The sequence below is a fragment of the Aplidium turbinatum genome, chromosome 17, assembly GCF_918807975.1.
Source record: "Aplidium turbinatum chromosome 17, kaAplTurb1.1, whole genome shotgun sequence".
NCBI lineage: Eukaryota > Metazoa > Chordata > Ascidiacea > Aplousobranchia > Polyclinidae > Aplidium > Aplidium turbinatum.
The window spans coordinates 13,301,002-13,320,418 of record NC_137488.1 but is presented as its reverse complement, the minus strand read 5'-3'; the positions used below and the strand labels follow the sequence as shown (position 1 = coordinate 13,320,418).

Genomic DNA, 19,417 nt, shown 5'->3' with positions numbered 1-19,417 from the left:
CTTCTATTTCCTGTGACTCATTAGGCGTAGACCTATGCAGCGAAATCCAACACGTATTTAAGTGTTTTGTTAATGTTATATCGTGTTTATAGCTTTTATTTAACATTCTTTTGATGAAGATTCTTTGCAGAGTAATGCAAGTTGACGGTTATGGTTGATATGGCATAGGTTGTTCAGCAAAGAGTATGCAAACAACAGTCTTTGAACAGCATGTGTATTACTGCAGTTATCTTCTATTTACATATGAAGACAATGTAAGAGTTGTCAGCTCAAGAGCTTCCTTTGTACGCAACGACCAGTCGGCAAGTATTGTGTTCTGCTGTCAGAAAATGATTCACTTCTGATACATTCTGCCTTGTGGCCTCCTCAGAATACTACAATGCTGCCTTACGTAACCAATCTTGAAAGGGATGATATGATTGCTTGTCAAGTACGTGATATGTTATAACTTGATTTGATACGACAATGACATGGTAACTGAAAATAGCAACCTTGATGAATGATATTAATGCCATGATTTTTAAAACACCAAAATTGCTGTAAGGAAACGTTGTAACTTGATAAAGAAAAGCGCGTCCAAGAAGTCTGAGATTTTTCTTTTTTTCTTTGAAAATGAACCATTAGCATATTGCATAATTGCCTTGCTATTGCTGGTGCCAAACGTGCTGGCATTGATTACGACAAGAACAGTTTTCTTTTGATTTTCAGTTTATTAATGATATCTGGTTCTATTACAACATTTAACGCAATAAATGTCATTAAGCCAACCGAAACAGCACTATTGGATCACGACCATACCCATGACGCAAACCAGTCGTTTCTCACAGCTTTAACTATAAGACCTTTAAAATGGGAGCGTGGCTATATGTACAGCACTGGTGATGCCAGATAAGGAATTCTGTCCTAATTTGAGAAAACAAAAACTTGTGCTTTGGGAAATGTTGAAGTCCTGGGCAGAGAGCAAAACTCTAACCCCAATCCCAAACCTAGCAACACTTGCCATGCAACAAAGCGCTTGGATCGAAACCATGGCAATCAGTGCCGTAGATATAACCACTTTATGAAAATAACGTTTATAAAATGCAGTGAAGAGGACCCAAACGCATTGTATAATCATGTCAGGCAATGGAAGGGTAAACTCCATTCTACACGATACAGTGTTCAAGAATTGTCTTTTTCATGTCATCATTTACTCTGTGTAAGAGAAAGAATCTTAAAGGATGCCTGTTAAAACACAGCACTCCAGTCTTAACAACTGACGTTGAGTAATTCTCATGCAAAGGTACAGCCACAGTCAGAGCTTCATAATTATACAAACAGCACTACTTGAAGAAATCAGCAACATAGCATTTTTAACAAACATTGCAACGATATTGAACCGTATCGCTGACATGTGTATAATTTTCATGGGTTCAGGAGATATTGGCAAAAAAGTGTACTCGCATAGCAAATAAATAAACACGTAATGTCGCGTATCCACTGAATAATCACGCAAGTTAGGTTTATGTTTTCTCAATGCCAAAGAAAAACTCTGAAGAAGGTTAGCATAACCCTACTCTAATGCGTTTACATGTTTAGCCACTCTATGAGTAATTTAAAACATCATAGGTACATTCACCATCATTTGAAACACGTCCAAAGTGACTATGGTTCGAAAAGAAGAAAAAAGAAAACAACTCTAAGCGTGCGTGTTTTATCAGTCTACACTAATTTATAGTTCTAGATTATGAAAAGCACTTAAAAACGTGATCGGTACGAAACAACGACACAACAATCAAACTAGACAGCAACATAAAAAACTGAGTAACTAAAATAAAGGCGACTTAACATTGCTACAAAAGTTCTCAAACAAACTGCATAATCAGGCTGTTTGTTTTCATTAAAACAACTTCAGCAAACAAAAAATCAACACACAATTTGCCTTCCTAATTCGATTACCTTTAAAATTCAAATAAAGTAACCCAGCTAGGAAAATTCGTCGTTTTGGCATGAATTCACGTTGGTAGACGTTGTCGAAGTAAAACGTACGAATGTTGCTAGCTGGTTAAGAATCCGATTATGAAAAAAGTAACAAACAATAAAAGATAGGAAACACAACAGATCCACATTCGTGGCAGTGGAGAAATTGCAACCATGACATAGGCTACCACGATAGGTTAAAATTCAACGATAATTTCATCATGGTCAGCGCAGAAACATAAGCAAACCATTTTTCCAAAATCCAGAAAATCAACCCTTTTTACGATGATTTTAAGTCGCCAAGCGGAAAGGTCGACAACAATTCAACTTTTTATGCAAGCGTCTGGCATGATTTCTTTCACATGTAATGATCTGCCCAACTAAGAATTCTTCACAGTAGCCTCGTTTCTTGAATATTGAGGTCAAATTTGGTAATCAGGACAAAGTCGTTTTCAAAAACTGTATGCAAATCCAACCTATCTCAACAATTAAGTTCACCATATAAATTTCCTAAGAAAGATGATGCAACAGTTCAAATTTCGTCTGCAACGTGTTTCAGCAAAGTTTTGCAGGGCTAATGAAACCAGGCATATTCGCTGCAATCCTTAAATAAATGGCATGAGTTACGCTCTTTTTTTGGTAACACTAACAAGCAATGACAGGTTTCGTGCATCGTATTCAGCGTCGTTGAATAAGCGGAAGAGATTTTTTCATCCAATTCAATCAAAAATCGGTTTATGGTGCCCATCAAGGCGATACTTTAGTCCCTCTGTAAAGAATTCGTATTAGACAAACGATCAGATAAGTTTCATGTTTGGTTCATCAGTATTCGATGACGAAATTCCATCAAATAACGTCAGTTATTTGAAAGAAAACTACGTCTCGAAGGTTAGCAAATAAAGCATAAAGAACTGTTAACAAAAGAATAACTTAAAGTATAATTAACATAAATAAACAAACCATTTAATTATTATGCAAAGCATCTCAAAGGTCATAAAGTCAAAGGAAGTATTTTGAACTATATCTATTGTATTTAGACCTAATTATGCAATGCAATGCGTTCAAAGACCTAGTTTTCTTTAAATCAGACGAAAATGGTACTAAATTAGATGTTGTATAACTTTCAACTAACGTTAGTGACGAAGCGTTAAAGATTGACTGCTATGTTGGTAAAGTCGTTGAAAAATATAACACGCATAAAAACTCATATTCAACTGTCATTATATCCATGTTAAATTTACGATTTTTTCCGGTTATAATCGTGTCGTGACATGGAAAAATATTGATACCAAATTCAAATAATTTTTTTAAGTGGTCTAGAAATTATACGAGACAAAACCTCCGTCAAACATGCCCTTTGTTGTGCTGGCACTAACAAGATATATGGTACACAAATACCCATAAATATATGTTTTTTAAATTTAGCGCCAAGAAACGATATTTTTAGCACTTTATCAAGACATGCACATAAACGTGCATATGCCATGTGGCATTACCAAATATGTTCTCAACTGGGCGAAATGCCACGTCACAAACAGCCACAGTTTGTTTATGTCTGAGAAAAATATGAAGACAAAACTTACTTTAGTTGGCTACGATAGACGCCGCTCTTGTTTCATGGTCCATTTTCATGCTCATCAAAGAACAATCATCTCCGTTTTGCTTTGTATGTTTCGACAAATTCATTGCTAAAACAATACAAAATACCGTTTGAAATTCTGTAAGTATCTTCAATGAATCGAATCTGAAATGCTTCTCACCGTTTGTCCTAATAAATACCGTCTTAATGATTCTATTTTTATGTCGCATTTACGTCAATAACACGTCAAATAGCACATAAATACAGAAAAAAGAAAAGAAAAGAAACTAAAAAACTCGAAGCATGTGCGTAGCAATACAAAGCTGACTCATAGAATCATTGCAGTTGCCATATTGTGTGGGAATGCATGAAACCAATGTCCGGTTTCCTACTTGCTTTGACAACTACAGCGATTTGAATTTGAGCACTACAAGCAAAAGGCAATCGCATGAGTTGTTTTCTTTTCCAACAACTTGGAAGAAAATCAGAAAGAAACAATTAAATTGAATTATCGCCTGATCAACTTTAGCCCGCTTAACTCTACCCTTTGCGTGAGATTTTTCTTTGTAAGAAAATCATCGTCCATAAGATTTTTTGAAAATATCATTCTCAATGAGATTTGAAATCGAATTTACATATTTTTACCGCAATAAAAGAGTCTAAAAGTAAATTTTTTGAACGAATGAAAGTGACATAATGAAAAAGATCTACATAAAAGTCTAAACCACCTCCAAAATTTCCACCGGAATTTGACTTGTTTTTTTCAAAAGCAAGCCACCTAACTTGTATCCAAGTTTTTGCCCAATGCAATTTTGTTGTGCTTATGTTATCAGTGGATCGAGTGGTCATTGACTGGCCAATGCTGCGTCACAGACACCATGCACTTCCATCTGTGAGTCACTAGGACTTGATTAACCTCGTTTTTTTTATAAGTTTTGTGAACTCACGAACATTACTTCGGTTTGTTAAATTTGATAAGTATTTGTAAAATTTCACAATAATGCAACATAATTGCAACCGTGAATTAAGCGTTCATTTATCAAGCATCTCGTTTACAACTTTATTTTTTCAAAAATCAAAAAAAGAAACCGAAGTAAAATCTATTTTGCACTTTTGAAAGTTACTGCCTTTGTAATAAATTGCGGGAAAAAATTCTGGATTTCTTGTCGCTGTTTCGATATACGAGCTTAGCACTGTGTCATTGGCTCATCCTATTAATTAGTTTTATGGGTATAAACTTTGTTTTCCGTCTTCAACGCAAACCAGCATTGTTAACTAAAGCTTTCGCCTACGCTTTCGCGAGAACGAAAAGCTGCTGATTTTCCGCCCAAGAGATCAGACTTATCCGGTCTTTGTAAGACCAAGATAGCTTGGGAAACTCCGTGCTTATTCAATCATTGTTCAGTATAGAAATTACGAAAAATGAAACCACGTTTGGTATCCTTTCTTTAAGGCTTATATCCGCGCAAACAAGCAAACTCTTAATAGTGACACCCTGTCTATCAATTCGTAATACATAGAAACTAAAATGCATTTAGTGCGGCACAATTGGCAACCTGCGCACACACAATCCATTGCAATTTAGCACCATCGCTACATTGTCTCTAGCCTAGCAGGTAAACTGTATTATGCACTCGGGTATTGGTAGCACGGATCCATTACCTTCTCGTTCTTCTGTTATATTTACCAGTGTTTGTAGACATTGTGTTTCCTGATATCGTTTATATAATTTACACCAAGAATAATTCTTTTAAAACCCGACATATTATTTGGGAAAACCCAGTTTTCTAATTTTCTCTTCTTAACGTTGCACAATTTTTGGCTTGTTAATGTTATTTTTTGTTAGTATAATATTACAAGCTGTTTCATGTAGGCTACGCAGATAGTGATTTTTCAATCAAACAAACTTTGAAAATGTTTAACTTACGAGTATTTGCTTCTTGATCGGAAAGATTCTCTGGATTCTCCACCCTTGAAGGGGATGAGATGGATTTTTCACTTCCACGATTTCCTTTGTCTGTATAATCTTGCGGTGTTGCACATTGAGGGTTGAAAAAAATATTGCGATGAAACTGCTGTACAAGTCGACTGTGGGATATTGACTCGCTTTTTCCTCCAGACAAAGACGCCAAGGTTGCTGCAAGCCCTTGCTGTTGGATGGTAAGTGATTCATGGGAAGGGTTCTCCTTTGTCCACATTCTGGGCGTGTTTGCTGTCGGAGATTGTGAAGGATCCAACTTCTCGGTATGACAAGAAATGGCGCTTACCGTTGAGTCTGGACTAAGTCGATTCTTTTTCTCCGGAATGACTGTTGAGCTGCTGAACGGATGGTGATGTGTTGCTAAACTAATTGGGGAAGAAGACTTAGTTTCAACTCTTGGTTTTTCGACTGCAATATTGACAGGCGACCAGATTGCTGGTTTGCTATTTGAAAGACTTTCTGTTTTTTTATTGTGCAATTTTTCTTCTTGACTGTTGCTACTAGATTTAGCTTGTTCTAGCAAAGATGGTAATCTAGTAGCATCACGGTGAAGTGGGGAAGGAGATCTTTCGTAAGACGAAGAAGGAGAGCTTAAGCTTGTTTTGCGTTGATGAGCCACAGATAGGGAAGAAGATTGATTGTCAAACAGGCCAGGAATAATTGGGCGCGATTGATGTAAAGCTGCTGAAGAAGGAGATGAAACGGCGTCCATAGCTCTGGATGCACCCCATCTAGAACAAAGCTGCATCTGTTCTTGATAACACTTAATCGCCTCCGGAGTTCGCAAGTGAGGAGAAAGTGATGCTAGCTGCCGGATGATCATTTGCTGGTGGTAATGTTGAAGAGGAATTCCATTTGGCACCACATGATTTTCAGACCTCTCCGATTCAGATGGTGATGCATCGTCATCCTTCAGAGGACTCGATCTTCGGTTGTTGATATCGTCAAGTTTATGATGTGCAGAAACAGGACCATCTGAAACAAACACAGTACAATCTATGACTGTTTGGAACAGTTTGCAATGATGCTTAGACCGCACGAAAATCGCAAACACTTTGCATTATCAATGAGCAAAGCCGATACTTTTAAGTTAAAAACGGTGCGGTGTAAATACTTGTTAAAGTCGTTTTTGGGTGCCAGAATAGTATTTGACTTATACGCATGTTACATACAAAATGATATATTGTATTAAATAAAGTGTATTATTAGGATTATTAACGTAATTTTACCCTAAATTTAAAACGCTCTATTCATACCAATATAAATAAAAAAAATTTCACACGAGTCAGTTCAATCATGAACAGTTAAAAATAAAATAAAAATCGATTTCGATCAGCTAGCAGCTGGATCATCTTCAGTTAAGCTGAAAGTAAACAGCACAAAAATCAAATAACGTAGGTGCAAAAGAATGAAAAACGTTTCACTCTTTCTACGTTAAAGAATTGATAGAAAAAGTACTAGTCTTTTCTACGGAAATATAGAAATAGTCGTTTTTATCAATTCTTTAACGTAGAAAGAGTGAATCGTTTTTCATTCTTTTGCCCCTTCATCATTTGATTTTTTGTGTTGCTTTCAGCTTAACTGAAGATGATCTAGCTGCTAGAAATCGATTTTTAGTTCTTTATGATTGAATTGACTGGTGTGAAAATAAATTCGTTTGTATTACCAGACATGTAACCGAGTCGTTCATATCAAGCATTGTTATGAGTTTGACACTTGTCAGAAGATATTTCATTTTCTTGATCTATTCATACCATACTCTACTGGGTCTACTGTACATACAGTATAGCTGAAGGTTGTTTTCGCTTGCACATTACGTAGCCTACTGTGCTGGCACCGTTTTTTGTTTGTATTAAAAATAAGTTTATTGAATCGGTGGTATTAGGCCTATACTCGGCTTTGTATGCTTGTGGTACAACAAGACGAACTCTCCTTCAAGTTTCTTTCTTTTCACATTGATTCAGGGACTGAAAATAGATGAACCATCGTACAAAAATGTTTTTGTTGTGGGTGGTCTTTGCAAACAGTTCAAATGCTCTTTTTAGGTCTAGGTGTAAAGTTGCTATCATGGTTTTATATTTTTACAGTTTGTTTGCATAGCAATGTTTCATTCAATAGAAATGACTTAATGTTAAACAATACGTGATTTGTGTTTATGACAAATATAAAGCGATCTCTTTTGAGTTTCGGCAAGTGCATTTTAACCGCGCAAACAATCTAAGGTATATTTTTAATCAACGGAAGTTGTAACAAGACCCTTCTATTCATTGTAGCTCTGCAACCGGGGGCATCCTCTGCAATGCTTCCATAGGGCCAAGACAAAACAGCAAGTATTATTGTCTGAGAAGCGGTTTGTCAACATTCATTTATATCAGCACTCTGTACCTAAACATCAGGTAAGCTTGTGATACCAACAGGTTTAGGTATGGAGTGGGTTTATGCAAACTAAGCGTAAAAGAAATCTTGCCGTCAAATAACAAACAAGAAAAAAAACATCCAAGTTTCAATGCACTAAAATTAAAATTCTATTAAGAGGAAGCTTGGTAATATAAACTAAAATGTGGATATCAGTAACTTTATCTTTGAAAAGTTATTCAGAAGAAAACTAAAACACAATGGTTGATAATAATAGACACTGTGCTAAAGAATAATTAACACATTGTGAGGCAAGTAAAGTCTGTTTGAGCTGTCAATCAAGTAACTGCGGGATGTGACCGTTGCAAAGGGAACTCCACAACCACAGCAATGCGCAAATAAGTTTTGCCCAACCCAAGGTGCAAATCACGTATCTTGCCAATGTCAAAATTCCGATAAGTTATTAGAAAAAAACTTAAGTTAACTATATAAAAATACCAAGAGACAAAAATTGAAGTAAAGCCTTCAAGTCTTGAAGAAATCATGGTCGTTTGGCACATACGCCACACATTGACACAAGTACAAATTGCTTGTGTAAGCTTCTCTACATGTGTTGCGGTTTAAAATGTCAAAAATTCAAAACACATTTAATTAACAACAAACTACGCTAATGAGTCTATTTCATCTTACGGTCAAATCTTAACACCCACGTAAATTTTGCATGGAGTTTTCATACTGCTTGTGTCCGGGCAGAGGAAACATGCTCGTACGGAGGCGGAATCTTCTTTACATTGGGGCACAGTTGCATACAAGTGATTAAGCCTATCTTTTAGTAAGTTAAGAAACGTTATTTAACGAAAATCCAGTCACCGTATAAATTATAAAGTCACTCAATAGATTTTTTTTTGCTTCTTTAATTTCACATGTGGTGGTTAAAGATTTAGATCAAATGGTTGGGAAGGCAAAGAAGTGAACTTTCCTGTCTGCTTTCAAGGATGTTATCCACACAGCTACGTGTTGTTGGTCGGTGTTGAACTGTGTCCTTTGGAACATTGGTAAGATGCTTACAAGCAATAAAAAGAAACCGATATCGTGCAAAGGTTGCTTAAAATATAACCTCCTGCTGCAGGTGCGCTAAGATTGACATAACGTTGTTTTTTCGAAGCTTTATAAACGCAATTTCTAACAATTCTAAAACAAATTAAACTGAAAATTTGACAAAACTGTTGTGATCAGGTTAAAGATTGTTGTAGCCTACTGCATTGATGTCACTTGAATGGTTATGCTTTAAGACAACGGCAATAAACGTAATCTACATACTCCTTAATGTCTCTTGCATGCTGAAGATGAGCATTGTGAACAATGTTACTTCGGAAATTTTATTTGATAAACTTGACCATATAAGTTACATTCAGATATGGACGCTAGACTTCAAACAAGAAACATAACGTAATTTCTAAGGGTCTTGTCTGAAACGCGACAATTCCTATTCCAAAGTTCATACAGAACAGCATTGGGTATCGTTTAATAAAAATAATAAACAATGACAAGAAAAAGCTTTACAGATTTCCTGAGAAAGGTTTCAAATATGTAGTGTGAATTTGAAACCTGAAACCGAAATTTACTATTGTAAGTGTTTGTCTGATGTATTTAATTTGGTTTTATGCTGATTTAAAACTATGCAGTGTTGCGTATACAATTTGATTCTTCAATCTTCATGACTCATACGGTTCACTCTTCCCCTGTTCTGACGTCATTTAAGTTTTTTGTTGATTGATAACATTTAAACTCTTTTTCTATTTTCAAAATTTGAGCGATAATTTTTGTTTGAAAGTTGACGGTTGTCGGCTGCATAGCCGAGTGGTAAGAGCCCTGGAACGGCAATCAAAAGGGCGCCGGTTCGACACCGCTCAAGGGCATGCGGCTGTGTCTTTGGCAAGATACTTATTGGCATGCCTGAGGTGGACACGAAGATTGGCTTCCTTGCCTCCACTTAATCTAAATCTTCAACCACTGGGTGTAAGCCTGGATACGACAAAAAACTACCTGACCTAACCCCTATCGTTTGCACCAGAAAAACGTATATCATGTTATTTAATGATTCTCTGTTCAAACTATTGTTCAATTATGCTAAATGTAGTTGGTTCGCATGTAGGTTTCATTGCATTACTATTAATTTGGAAAATAATATTTACATAATTAAAGTGTTTGATAGTCACAATGACGTTAGAATGCGTTATTAATTTAAAATTTATTGTCTTTACATCATTGTGATAAAAGATTCAATATTAACAACTTTACAATACCTAGGTAGTGAACGAAAAAAAAATCAAAACAGTATTTTAATGATATAATTAAACTTTTATTTTGCTTGAAATAACATAGATTAGATAGGCTATGTGTGAGCCTAAATCGGTAAAATAATACAACTGTTTGCTAGTTTAATCAGATGGTGAGTCATTTAAGCAGTTACACAATCTTCTTGCTGGTTTTGGATCTGCGCAAGATTCTTTATCCAGATACCACTGTTTTTAATGTTTGGCTGTCAAATGTATTAAATTGTGGAGAATCGAAAATATATTTTAACTTTACGTTGCTAATGCAAAGTAACATCAATTTTCACATTCTGTTGCTGTCAAGTTTTGATGTCACGTTTTATACGGCCGGGCATTATCGCGTGGACATCGGAAGTCAAAAGGCCGATTAAACATTTCGAAACTGCTCTATAGTAAAATTTAATGGCTTCAAGAGTATGTTGTTCCAAATTAAAACAAATTTAAAGGCTATAGGTGTATCAACAAGGCAAAACGGAAGTTGAGCGGGTTACTGAATTGATGAATACTTCACATTTTACTTTGAGTAAAACCTGAGGCATCAGACATTGGATTATCGCAATACAATAATTGTCGATTTCGAAAAGGTCAAACAACCATTGCAAGTCGAACGCAAAAAGTCCTGATTTCTTTCAACCAATCATCCTTGAAAACCACTTGTTACATAACGCCATACAATGCTTTTAAAAACAATCAAAATTTTTCAGGTCTGGACAAGGATAAGTTTAAATCAAAGCATCAGAATTAGCTCATAATGAGACACAAGCGATAACTCCCGCCTACCAGATAGCGTGCTAAATCATTGAATAATGGGCAAAGGTCCAAGTACATGATCCTCGGTCGTTATCAGGCAAACATTTATCCCGGAAATCAAAAAGCAATACAACATGATGTGATTTTATGATTCAGACTAAATTTCCGATAAAATCATTTCAAACCATTATGATTCTTGCTAAAAGAAAAATTTGCAGTTCAGTGTCGAATAGTCATTTTGTCAGCAATATTATGTCAACAAAGTTACAGAAAAAACTATAAGGTCCGATTTACAATATTTACGGTAGTTTGATTTATTTTTCAACACTTGAGCTTTAATAGAGCAGCAAAGAAGCATCTAATTTAACAAATATAGCTTTCAAACTGCATATAAATTCATGTGTTCTATATTATAGATTAAGGAACAGGCTTGGCAAAGTTTGACGACGCTCCTTTAAACTGTTTGTAAAATAATTCTATTAATGCTGTCTGATGGTTTGGCAAAATCTAGAAATGTGCTAAAAAACTGTTTTCGTTCGGGAATGGAGGCAAAAATATTTGCGTCCAAACTTCAATTGGTCAAATTAATGTTTTTTGGGCCACCTGCGGTTTTGTATTGCATGTTAAAATATTTGTTGGCACTTCACCTTTTTCAATGGGGCATATTAATTAAAAAATGTAAAGGATTAATTCGCAAGTTGGATTACTTTGCGACGAGATTAATATAGGACCGATGGCACAGTTTGCAAGTTCCGACAAACCTGTGCCAGAGAACAACCGGCGTACATCGCTTTCAACCTTATCTGACATTAAATCGACGTAATAATGGCGGTTCTAGCTAAAAGGTAACACGCGTGTTTTGCAACGCTGGCAGTGAAGGGCTGGGACTACAAACAATCAGACGAAGTTCACATAAATACTCCACTTCTTAACACAAGATCTTGCTGGCGTATTGCCTTTAATTGCTTCAGATTTTAAAGGCTTGTCACGCAATATTCTTTTCGCCATTCACAAAAGAAAAGCACACGCCATATTGCCAGAACATTTTGATTAAACTTCAAAATTTATTGAAAACCTTAATTTGAAAAAACATGTTTTCATGTTGCAAAATGGCGCTATGCATATTCGCTCCGACAAGCTTATTGCATTAATTAGTATTTTAGAATTTTATGTAAGAATTTGCAAAAGATAAACTTTTGCTATCACAAAACAGAAAACTCACCTCTGCTTTCATCGTCGCTGTCTCGATCTTCGCTACAGCGATTTCGTGGTGACCAAGTCATTTTATTTTCTTTTTTCAGTCGACGTCTTGCGTTAGCGAACCATGTTGATACCTGAATAACATTTGTTTTTATTGAAAGTGAAACACTCCATAATGAAAAGGATTAAATAGTTGATGCACAATTCCGGAAAGAAAATTTTTTGCAATATTTCTGTATCGCTGCCGACTACTCAACTAAAAACCTTGGTTCCATTGTATTCTTCCAAGTGATAAAAATTGTAGATTTAGAGTAAAGTCACTAAGTTGGTGAGTTCTACCCCCAAAAGTCATCACAAACTCAGTTATATAAAAATTTTACTGTAAAAATATTCTTTGCTAATATAAGCCAGACATAAAACAAATAGGTTTTGTTGAAAAATCACACTTGCAAGCTGGTATTTTACCTGCGTCAATGTCATTTTCGAAACCATAGCCAGCATAATCTTTTCCCCTTTGGTGGGATAAGGATTTTTTCTGTGCTCATTTAGCCAAGACTTAAGTGTCGCTGTTGTTTCTCGCGTGGCGTTTTTACGCGGTGGTACACGATCAGCCAGCATCATAGAAGGGTAGCTGAAGACATAATGTCGATTGAAATTTCAAAAACAAAAACACATCTAGTAGAATTTAACAATAAACCTGCAATTTCAAATTCGTGAGATGTTCAATCAATGCTACCATCAACAGCGGGAACCAAGACCCTCTGTGTACTCAAGCTGCCTTTGAAAGGAGAATATCACACGAATTCGTCAACTTTGCAAGCAATGCAAAATCAGAGCCCATTTACTGGTTAAAGATGTATCGACATATGTTTCTTTCTATTTTGACAGGCAGGAAACAAACACATGTTTCGCGAGGTTTGAGTGTTGCATTGTCGTTTCCTTTGCACAGAGTAGATGCTTTTAACAGCACATACCATCGACATTCAAACAGTAATAAACGACAAACTTTGTTTCCTCTTAACACTGTGCTCAAAGCATTTTGAAATGACAAATATCCCTCGCTAGCACTCATATGCTGATGTTAAATCTGAATACACATCTGTTAAACTTAGCTTAACATTACATCATTAGCACATCAGCCATGTTCGTCTACGGAACGAAATGTACCAATGTATTTCAACAAATAGGCTGTACCAAAATTTCCAGTGAATATTTTTAAATTACGTAATGCTGATTGGTCTTATTATTTGTGCACTTTGAAGGTACTTTTTCTGAATAGCCTACAGTAAAGTAAATTGAGTTCAGAAATAAAAAATCCAACAAAGTAAAACTGTGCTGAAAAATCTTTTCTTTCTTGGCTCTTTCAACCAGCAGTGTCAAGTCATCACATGGAAGTTTTGTCGAAAAACAAAAAAAAGGACAGACTTAGGACAATATTTGTCCGCATACGTTCTTTACCGATTTGCACTTTTGACCCAAGTTACACATATATATGCCTATGACACGGTTGAACTACAAGCAATACCGGCTGCAACAGCAGCGATGATAAATCAGAAATTTTAATGACTAGAAAAAAATCTGGATGTGCAACAATTACGTCCAACTTCCTGTGGCCAATGTTGAAGTCAATGACTGTTGGCAAGCGTAGCGTTTTCCAAAAGAAAAAACGATAATAACCAATCTGAGATGAGCATCTCAACAGAATGTTGTTGCAATATTTGTTGGATCGTACAAGAGAAACAAATGGCAAGCAAAAAGACAAGCTGAAACGTGAACTAATTACAATGCTATGTGATAACCTAAGCCAACGATGGCGGTAAAATCCAATTTCATTATTTATTATCGAATACAAGCCTAAACCTGAACAGTACCATGATTTGATTGTTAAGTTTGGTTTATGCAAAAGTTACAGTGACGAAATAATTTGTTTTGAAAAATTGTCTCTGTTGGATACGGTTTTAATAATAAACAAATCTAGAAGTAATTCCAAGTCGAAAAAAGCGGGTCCTAGACAATGTAGGCCTCCATACTGGCTAATAAAGGCCAAATTCGTGCAATGAGTGGTCAATACAGACGACAAGTTGACGAAATCCAAGACACGAGACGGAGAACTGGCCCAAGATTACTTTGTAACTGCAAGCAGGAACACGAGGGACTGTCACGCAACATCAAAGCACAGATCAATTTCTTTCATTTTCGCTCAGAATGTCAATTAAAGGGCATGTCCTGGCATTACAATATCACGCGTATATTGCAGTCGAATCAATTGACAATAGACAGTGGCTGGGAATATAGCTTCACTGAACCGTACTGAACATAATGCGCTCGTTTCTTCCAAAAACTGAATTAATTTTGATTATTGCAGCAGGTTAATTGGAAACTGTAGCAAGCTGAGTACAACGCGTAAGCTGCAATACTTTTAATTGAATTTCATGCCAAACTTCATTTTCAGGACATTTGACGTGACAGACCGATTTCAAAATGGTGGAAGGGGCCAACTTCAGTCATCATTCAATGTGAATTATTGTTTAAAGTTAAACCTCAATAGCCACAATTTCCAAAGCCGCAAAAGTTGCATTGATATGAAGCACATGGCAAAACAGGAACATCAATTGAAATAATTTGAAATGTGACTTTTTGACCCCATACCATAAAACAATATAGTATTGTGATAACTACCGTTAAACGGCTGATCGTGTGAGGTCTCCAGCTTCCAACATTTAATTAATATCTATTATTATGTAGTATACACGACTGCTGAAACAAACAACTTCAAGAAGTAAAAACAAAGTGTTTTGTTCATAGAGTTGTAATAACCTGGTGCTCTTTATTCCCATGCTGTTAATGATATAGCTGACACTGTTATGAACAAAACAAAGCGAAAGTTATTAAAATCAATATTAAGATCAATGCAAATTTGAATTTCTCAAATCCATTCGGTGCATATAAAAAACAACTTACCCTCCGGCATAAAAAAGCGAAGCTAACGCGGAATCGTAAGATCCAAGCTGTGGATAAGCTCCTCTCCAATTGGTCGGGATGTCTTTTGGATCCATCCGGCTCTGCAGGAAAACGGACTTAGTTAAAAACTCCTCCAAAAGCAAAAAATTGATGACGTATGTGGAAAGCAACTCGAATAAATATTTCCGCTGATGGTTGATAAATTCGTTAGGATGATCAAGCGCAGGAAAATTAGTTGAAAACTAAAATCTTAAATGATATTTAAAATTGGGTCAAAAGCTTCACGCAACGGTTTAATGAACAGAAAAGTCAAGAGGTTCTGCATTTAAAATGTTGATAAGCATTTCAAAAACGAGTGGAGCTGCATACCAGAAGATATTTCAGGCAGTTTCAATCTTTCACCCAACAATTACAACATGCCAATAGTTTGAAGTGCAATTTTCAGGTTTTAATTTATGGAAACTATCGTGTTACCACCGTGAAACATAGATTGTGATTTCCATATACGCAATGTAAAGTTAGAATCTCAAGTGTTATAGCTACACGCTAAACTGACACAAGAAAAGCTTTTGGCTAGACCAAAATACTTTCAAGTGAATGCTCGAGAAAGCTTTTTTGGTCATCAAGAATTGACCATGGTGTATGCTTACTTGCTGCAAAGTTTACTTCTTATTTTCTTGCACAAGTTAAAGTTTCACAAATTTATTTTTTGGTGTTCTAAAACCATTAATAAAACGCTTTGTACTGTGATTGCATTGGCGATTGAAATTGTCCTTGACATTGCTTCTACATCGCTTCGACTGCTAAAAAGCAAGCCTTTTTGTCCCAAAGGGTAGGATATTCCCAGAGCATTTCCATACCATTTAAAAGATACTGAATGAATATCAGACAGAATCTAACCTTTTAGACACAATCACAACAGCTCGCATGGTGTTGCGTGAAAGCAAAAAAAAAACGTTTCACTTTTGCAATTAGATTTACAAGACACATGGACCCCCCCAGATGAAAGAAAATAAGCATACCCGGCTAGCAAACATTGATTTAACGTCTTTTCATGTTGAATCAATGCAAAAAAGGCAGATTTTTTAAGCTGCGCAAAAGCCAACCGTAAAATATAGAGGAAAAAACAAACTTTATACTTAGCAACTATATTGAAAAGTATTTGTGCTTTTTTGTCCAAGATGTGTCTGATGGATAATTTGAAACGTTCATCTCTTGAACCTCAAAGTTAGTTAAAACTTTACTTATCTAGTTACACTTACAAAATGGTAGTTCACTCAATCTGAATGCTAGTATGTTTTCGCCATGACAGAGCAACAATCAGGTTGAATTAACAACTCAATTGGCTCTCAACAACAAAAATAAGCTTTAAATTCAGTATATCTAAATCATCCTCAATTCAATTTCTCAATGACCGCTATACATGTGAAATAGTGAGAATGTAACTCGCAAACAGATGCGATAAAGGTAGAAAAACACAGTAAATTAATAGACTTTCTGAATGCAACCGCTATGTCATAAATTAGTTATTTCAAGCAAGAAATGGCTGATTTATTTGAACAATTGAGTGTTTTTAGTCAACCTATAGCCATTACCCAATCTGTTATCTAAATAAATACACACTTTGGAGGGTTTAAAGGGAGCACATTATCTCTAGATAAATCTGAATGGACCTCATCCAGTCCATATGTTTGTCTTACCAGGGTGGAAAGATGTCCTTCATTGCAATACTGCATCAATACAAGGTTACACCGTTACAGCAATAGATTTTCATTTTTGTTTAACGTGTTTCGTTGTATGCATGCAAGATATTAACTTCAGAATGTGATTAGTAAGATATTTTATCTGAGTAAAGCGATAGTGTTGAATGTCATTATCAATAAAGAGTTGAATTTGTTTGAATAAATTGTTGCAGATAAGCGCCTTCTTGCTAATTTATTACTCCCCAGAAGCAAAGTAGTCGTTTTTCACATTGATTCAACGTCTGCAGACGTTCAATCAATGTAAAAAACGGTTGATTTGCTGTCTGAGTCCGTGCTGTGTGTTTAATATACAGTATAGATCGCTTTATTGTAACAAAGCAAGAACACAGCAATTAGCGCAGGCCGAATGAGCGCACGAATTAAAATTAATCAAGCATTTCGCAAATACACTTCATTGATTGAACAAATCAATGCGCTCTATGCAATTTTTGACACCACACGTTGCGAATCCCTCCCAGTTTTTGGAAATTTTTCAATTTTACAACGTCTGGCAATGATAAGATGATGTAGGCCACAAGATTAATCTCACGTGAGTCTCAAATAAATCAAATCGGAGAATACTTTGCTTTATGGATGAATTTATTGAGATGAAGTCGTCACTAATTGCTCCAACAATAGCATGACACAAAATCAAAAGAGATGGAATACTTTGTAAGAACTTCTATTAGGAAAAAGCAGAAAAAATGGTACAAAATCATAAACAATTTGTGTTTCTTTTTCAGTGTTTCACCAATTCGAACTTCTCTAGAGGTGTTGAACTTGGGTGAATTCTTTGCTTTGAATGTATATGTGTAAGTTTAAAACAAACCAAAAACAAAAAGACATGAATAGTGCATAATTTGTACAGTTCTTAGTTGTTGGTGCCTCAATGATATGGTCAAAAATGAACCGCTGTTTTTATAAACTTTAGTTTATATTCGCTCACCCGTCAGTAAAAAAGTGATCTTTTTGTGACATAAGGTAGACCCATTATGTCATAAGTAAATAACAACAAAAACGTATCTAGAAATTTGGACACGTAAGACCAACTTACAAGTGCTGCATACAGCGCAGTGGGATCGATGCCAGATGGAAGATTCGTGTACAATGATGGTGCGACGGCATGAGCACCATAAGGTAAGCCGTACAAAGCAGAAGCTAAATCCGGTATCTTCGGCGCCAAACTACGACCGTCTGCGGGAAAAGGAAAGGACCCCACCGGGCAACGGGGTGAAGGAAGAGTCAATCTCGAATTCGATTCGGTGTCGGTACCTCGGTTGCCCTATCAAATTAAAAGAAATACTTTGCAGAATAATTGCTTGTGGAAGGTTATTGACAATTAATATTCGCATAAAACCAAGCATAATTCTACGATAAAAGTTTGTCACAAAACTTTTCATAGAATATTTTTGCTTTAGTTTAGCAATGATCCAAGTGGATGTGCAGTGTGATAAAATCAATGTGATACAACCAAAATAATAGCAGAGAGTACCATATTGCTATTTCTTACATAAAAACAATGTTGCTTAAAAGTCTTAATTATTCCAATTAATCTAAGACAACTCTGCGTGTTCCAAAAAAACAAAACGACCGTGTCAAATGTGGGTTTACAGCCACAAAGCAAACGACTTAATTAACAGAGTGGAACATAGGTTTAGAAAAATGTTCAATTACCTGAGAAGTTACAAGGCTTCTACTATTGTGTGGCGGAGATGAGTGATAAGTGAGAAACGACATCTTCGTACTGTGTTTTCTTTTATTCAATCTCAAAAGTTATGCATGAAGCATACCAAGAAACAAAATATATATAAGCTAAACTATTCCTGTTAGAAAAAAGTAAAAAAATTGTTATTCAATGGTATAAAGTTGCCCATTTGAACTTCGCTTTTTCTAATATTTTTCAAATGAGTGACAAGTTTAACTTTGTGTTAAGCTTCAGCATCCGTTGTATTTCCGCCGAAACACATTTTTGAACCAAACACAATTACGATCCACATTATGCAAGGGATATCCACTACCGTAATATCTCTTGCATTATTTTCATGTTGCCATTTTGCTTTGATGCTGTCAGACCATACAATGCATTGCTAACCCAACATCTTGGTATAAACTTCTCAACTAAACACTAGCCAAATATTACACAGTCCGTCAAAGCGTAATTTCGCTTTTTAATAATCTATGTTGAATAAGTTCCTGTTGTCATTTACTAAACTAATATTACGCCTAATCTCATATATAGACATCCTATAGTCTTTTTAAATTGGTAGTTATTACCCAAACAGCAAAATGCGTCATTTTTACATTGATTTAACGTCTGCGGACAGTAAATCAATGTAGAAATGAAAGATTTTGCTGTCTGGGTAGTAAGTCCAGTAATATTTATTCATGATAGTTTTTCCGCGTCAATTAAACAAATCTGGCGCGCTGACGCCAGCGAAACATTTGCAAAGTGATTAGGGTTTTCCAAATGCAGGGGTACGAACTTTTTCTTTTTTTACGACAATGGCGTCGATTTCCCACAACGATTCAACATTGCACTGTGACATAACGCGGG

General features: G+C 35.8%; 1 protein-coding gene across 1 annotated transcript; it reads right to left on the bottom strand.

Moving 5' to 3' along the window:
• Positions 1 to 701: 701 nt before the first annotated feature.
• LOC145786577 (uncharacterized) lies at positions 702 to 18,680 on the bottom strand. The gene is made up of 8 exons (XM_082598259.1): positions 18,538 to 18,680; positions 17,918 to 18,145; positions 15,122 to 15,222; positions 12,626 to 12,791; positions 12,183 to 12,294; positions 5,466 to 6,494; positions 3,543 to 3,647; positions 702 to 2,728 (listed from the first exon to the last, which is right to left on the bottom strand). The coding sequence occupies exons 1-7, from the start codon at positions 18,598 to 18,600 to the stop codon at positions 3,544 to 3,546; spliced, it is 1,803 nt and encodes a 600-aa protein (XP_082454385.1). The 5' UTR covers positions 18,601 to 18,680; the 3' UTR covers positions 702 to 2,728; position 3,543.
• Positions 18,681 to 19,417: the final 737 nt, after the last annotated feature.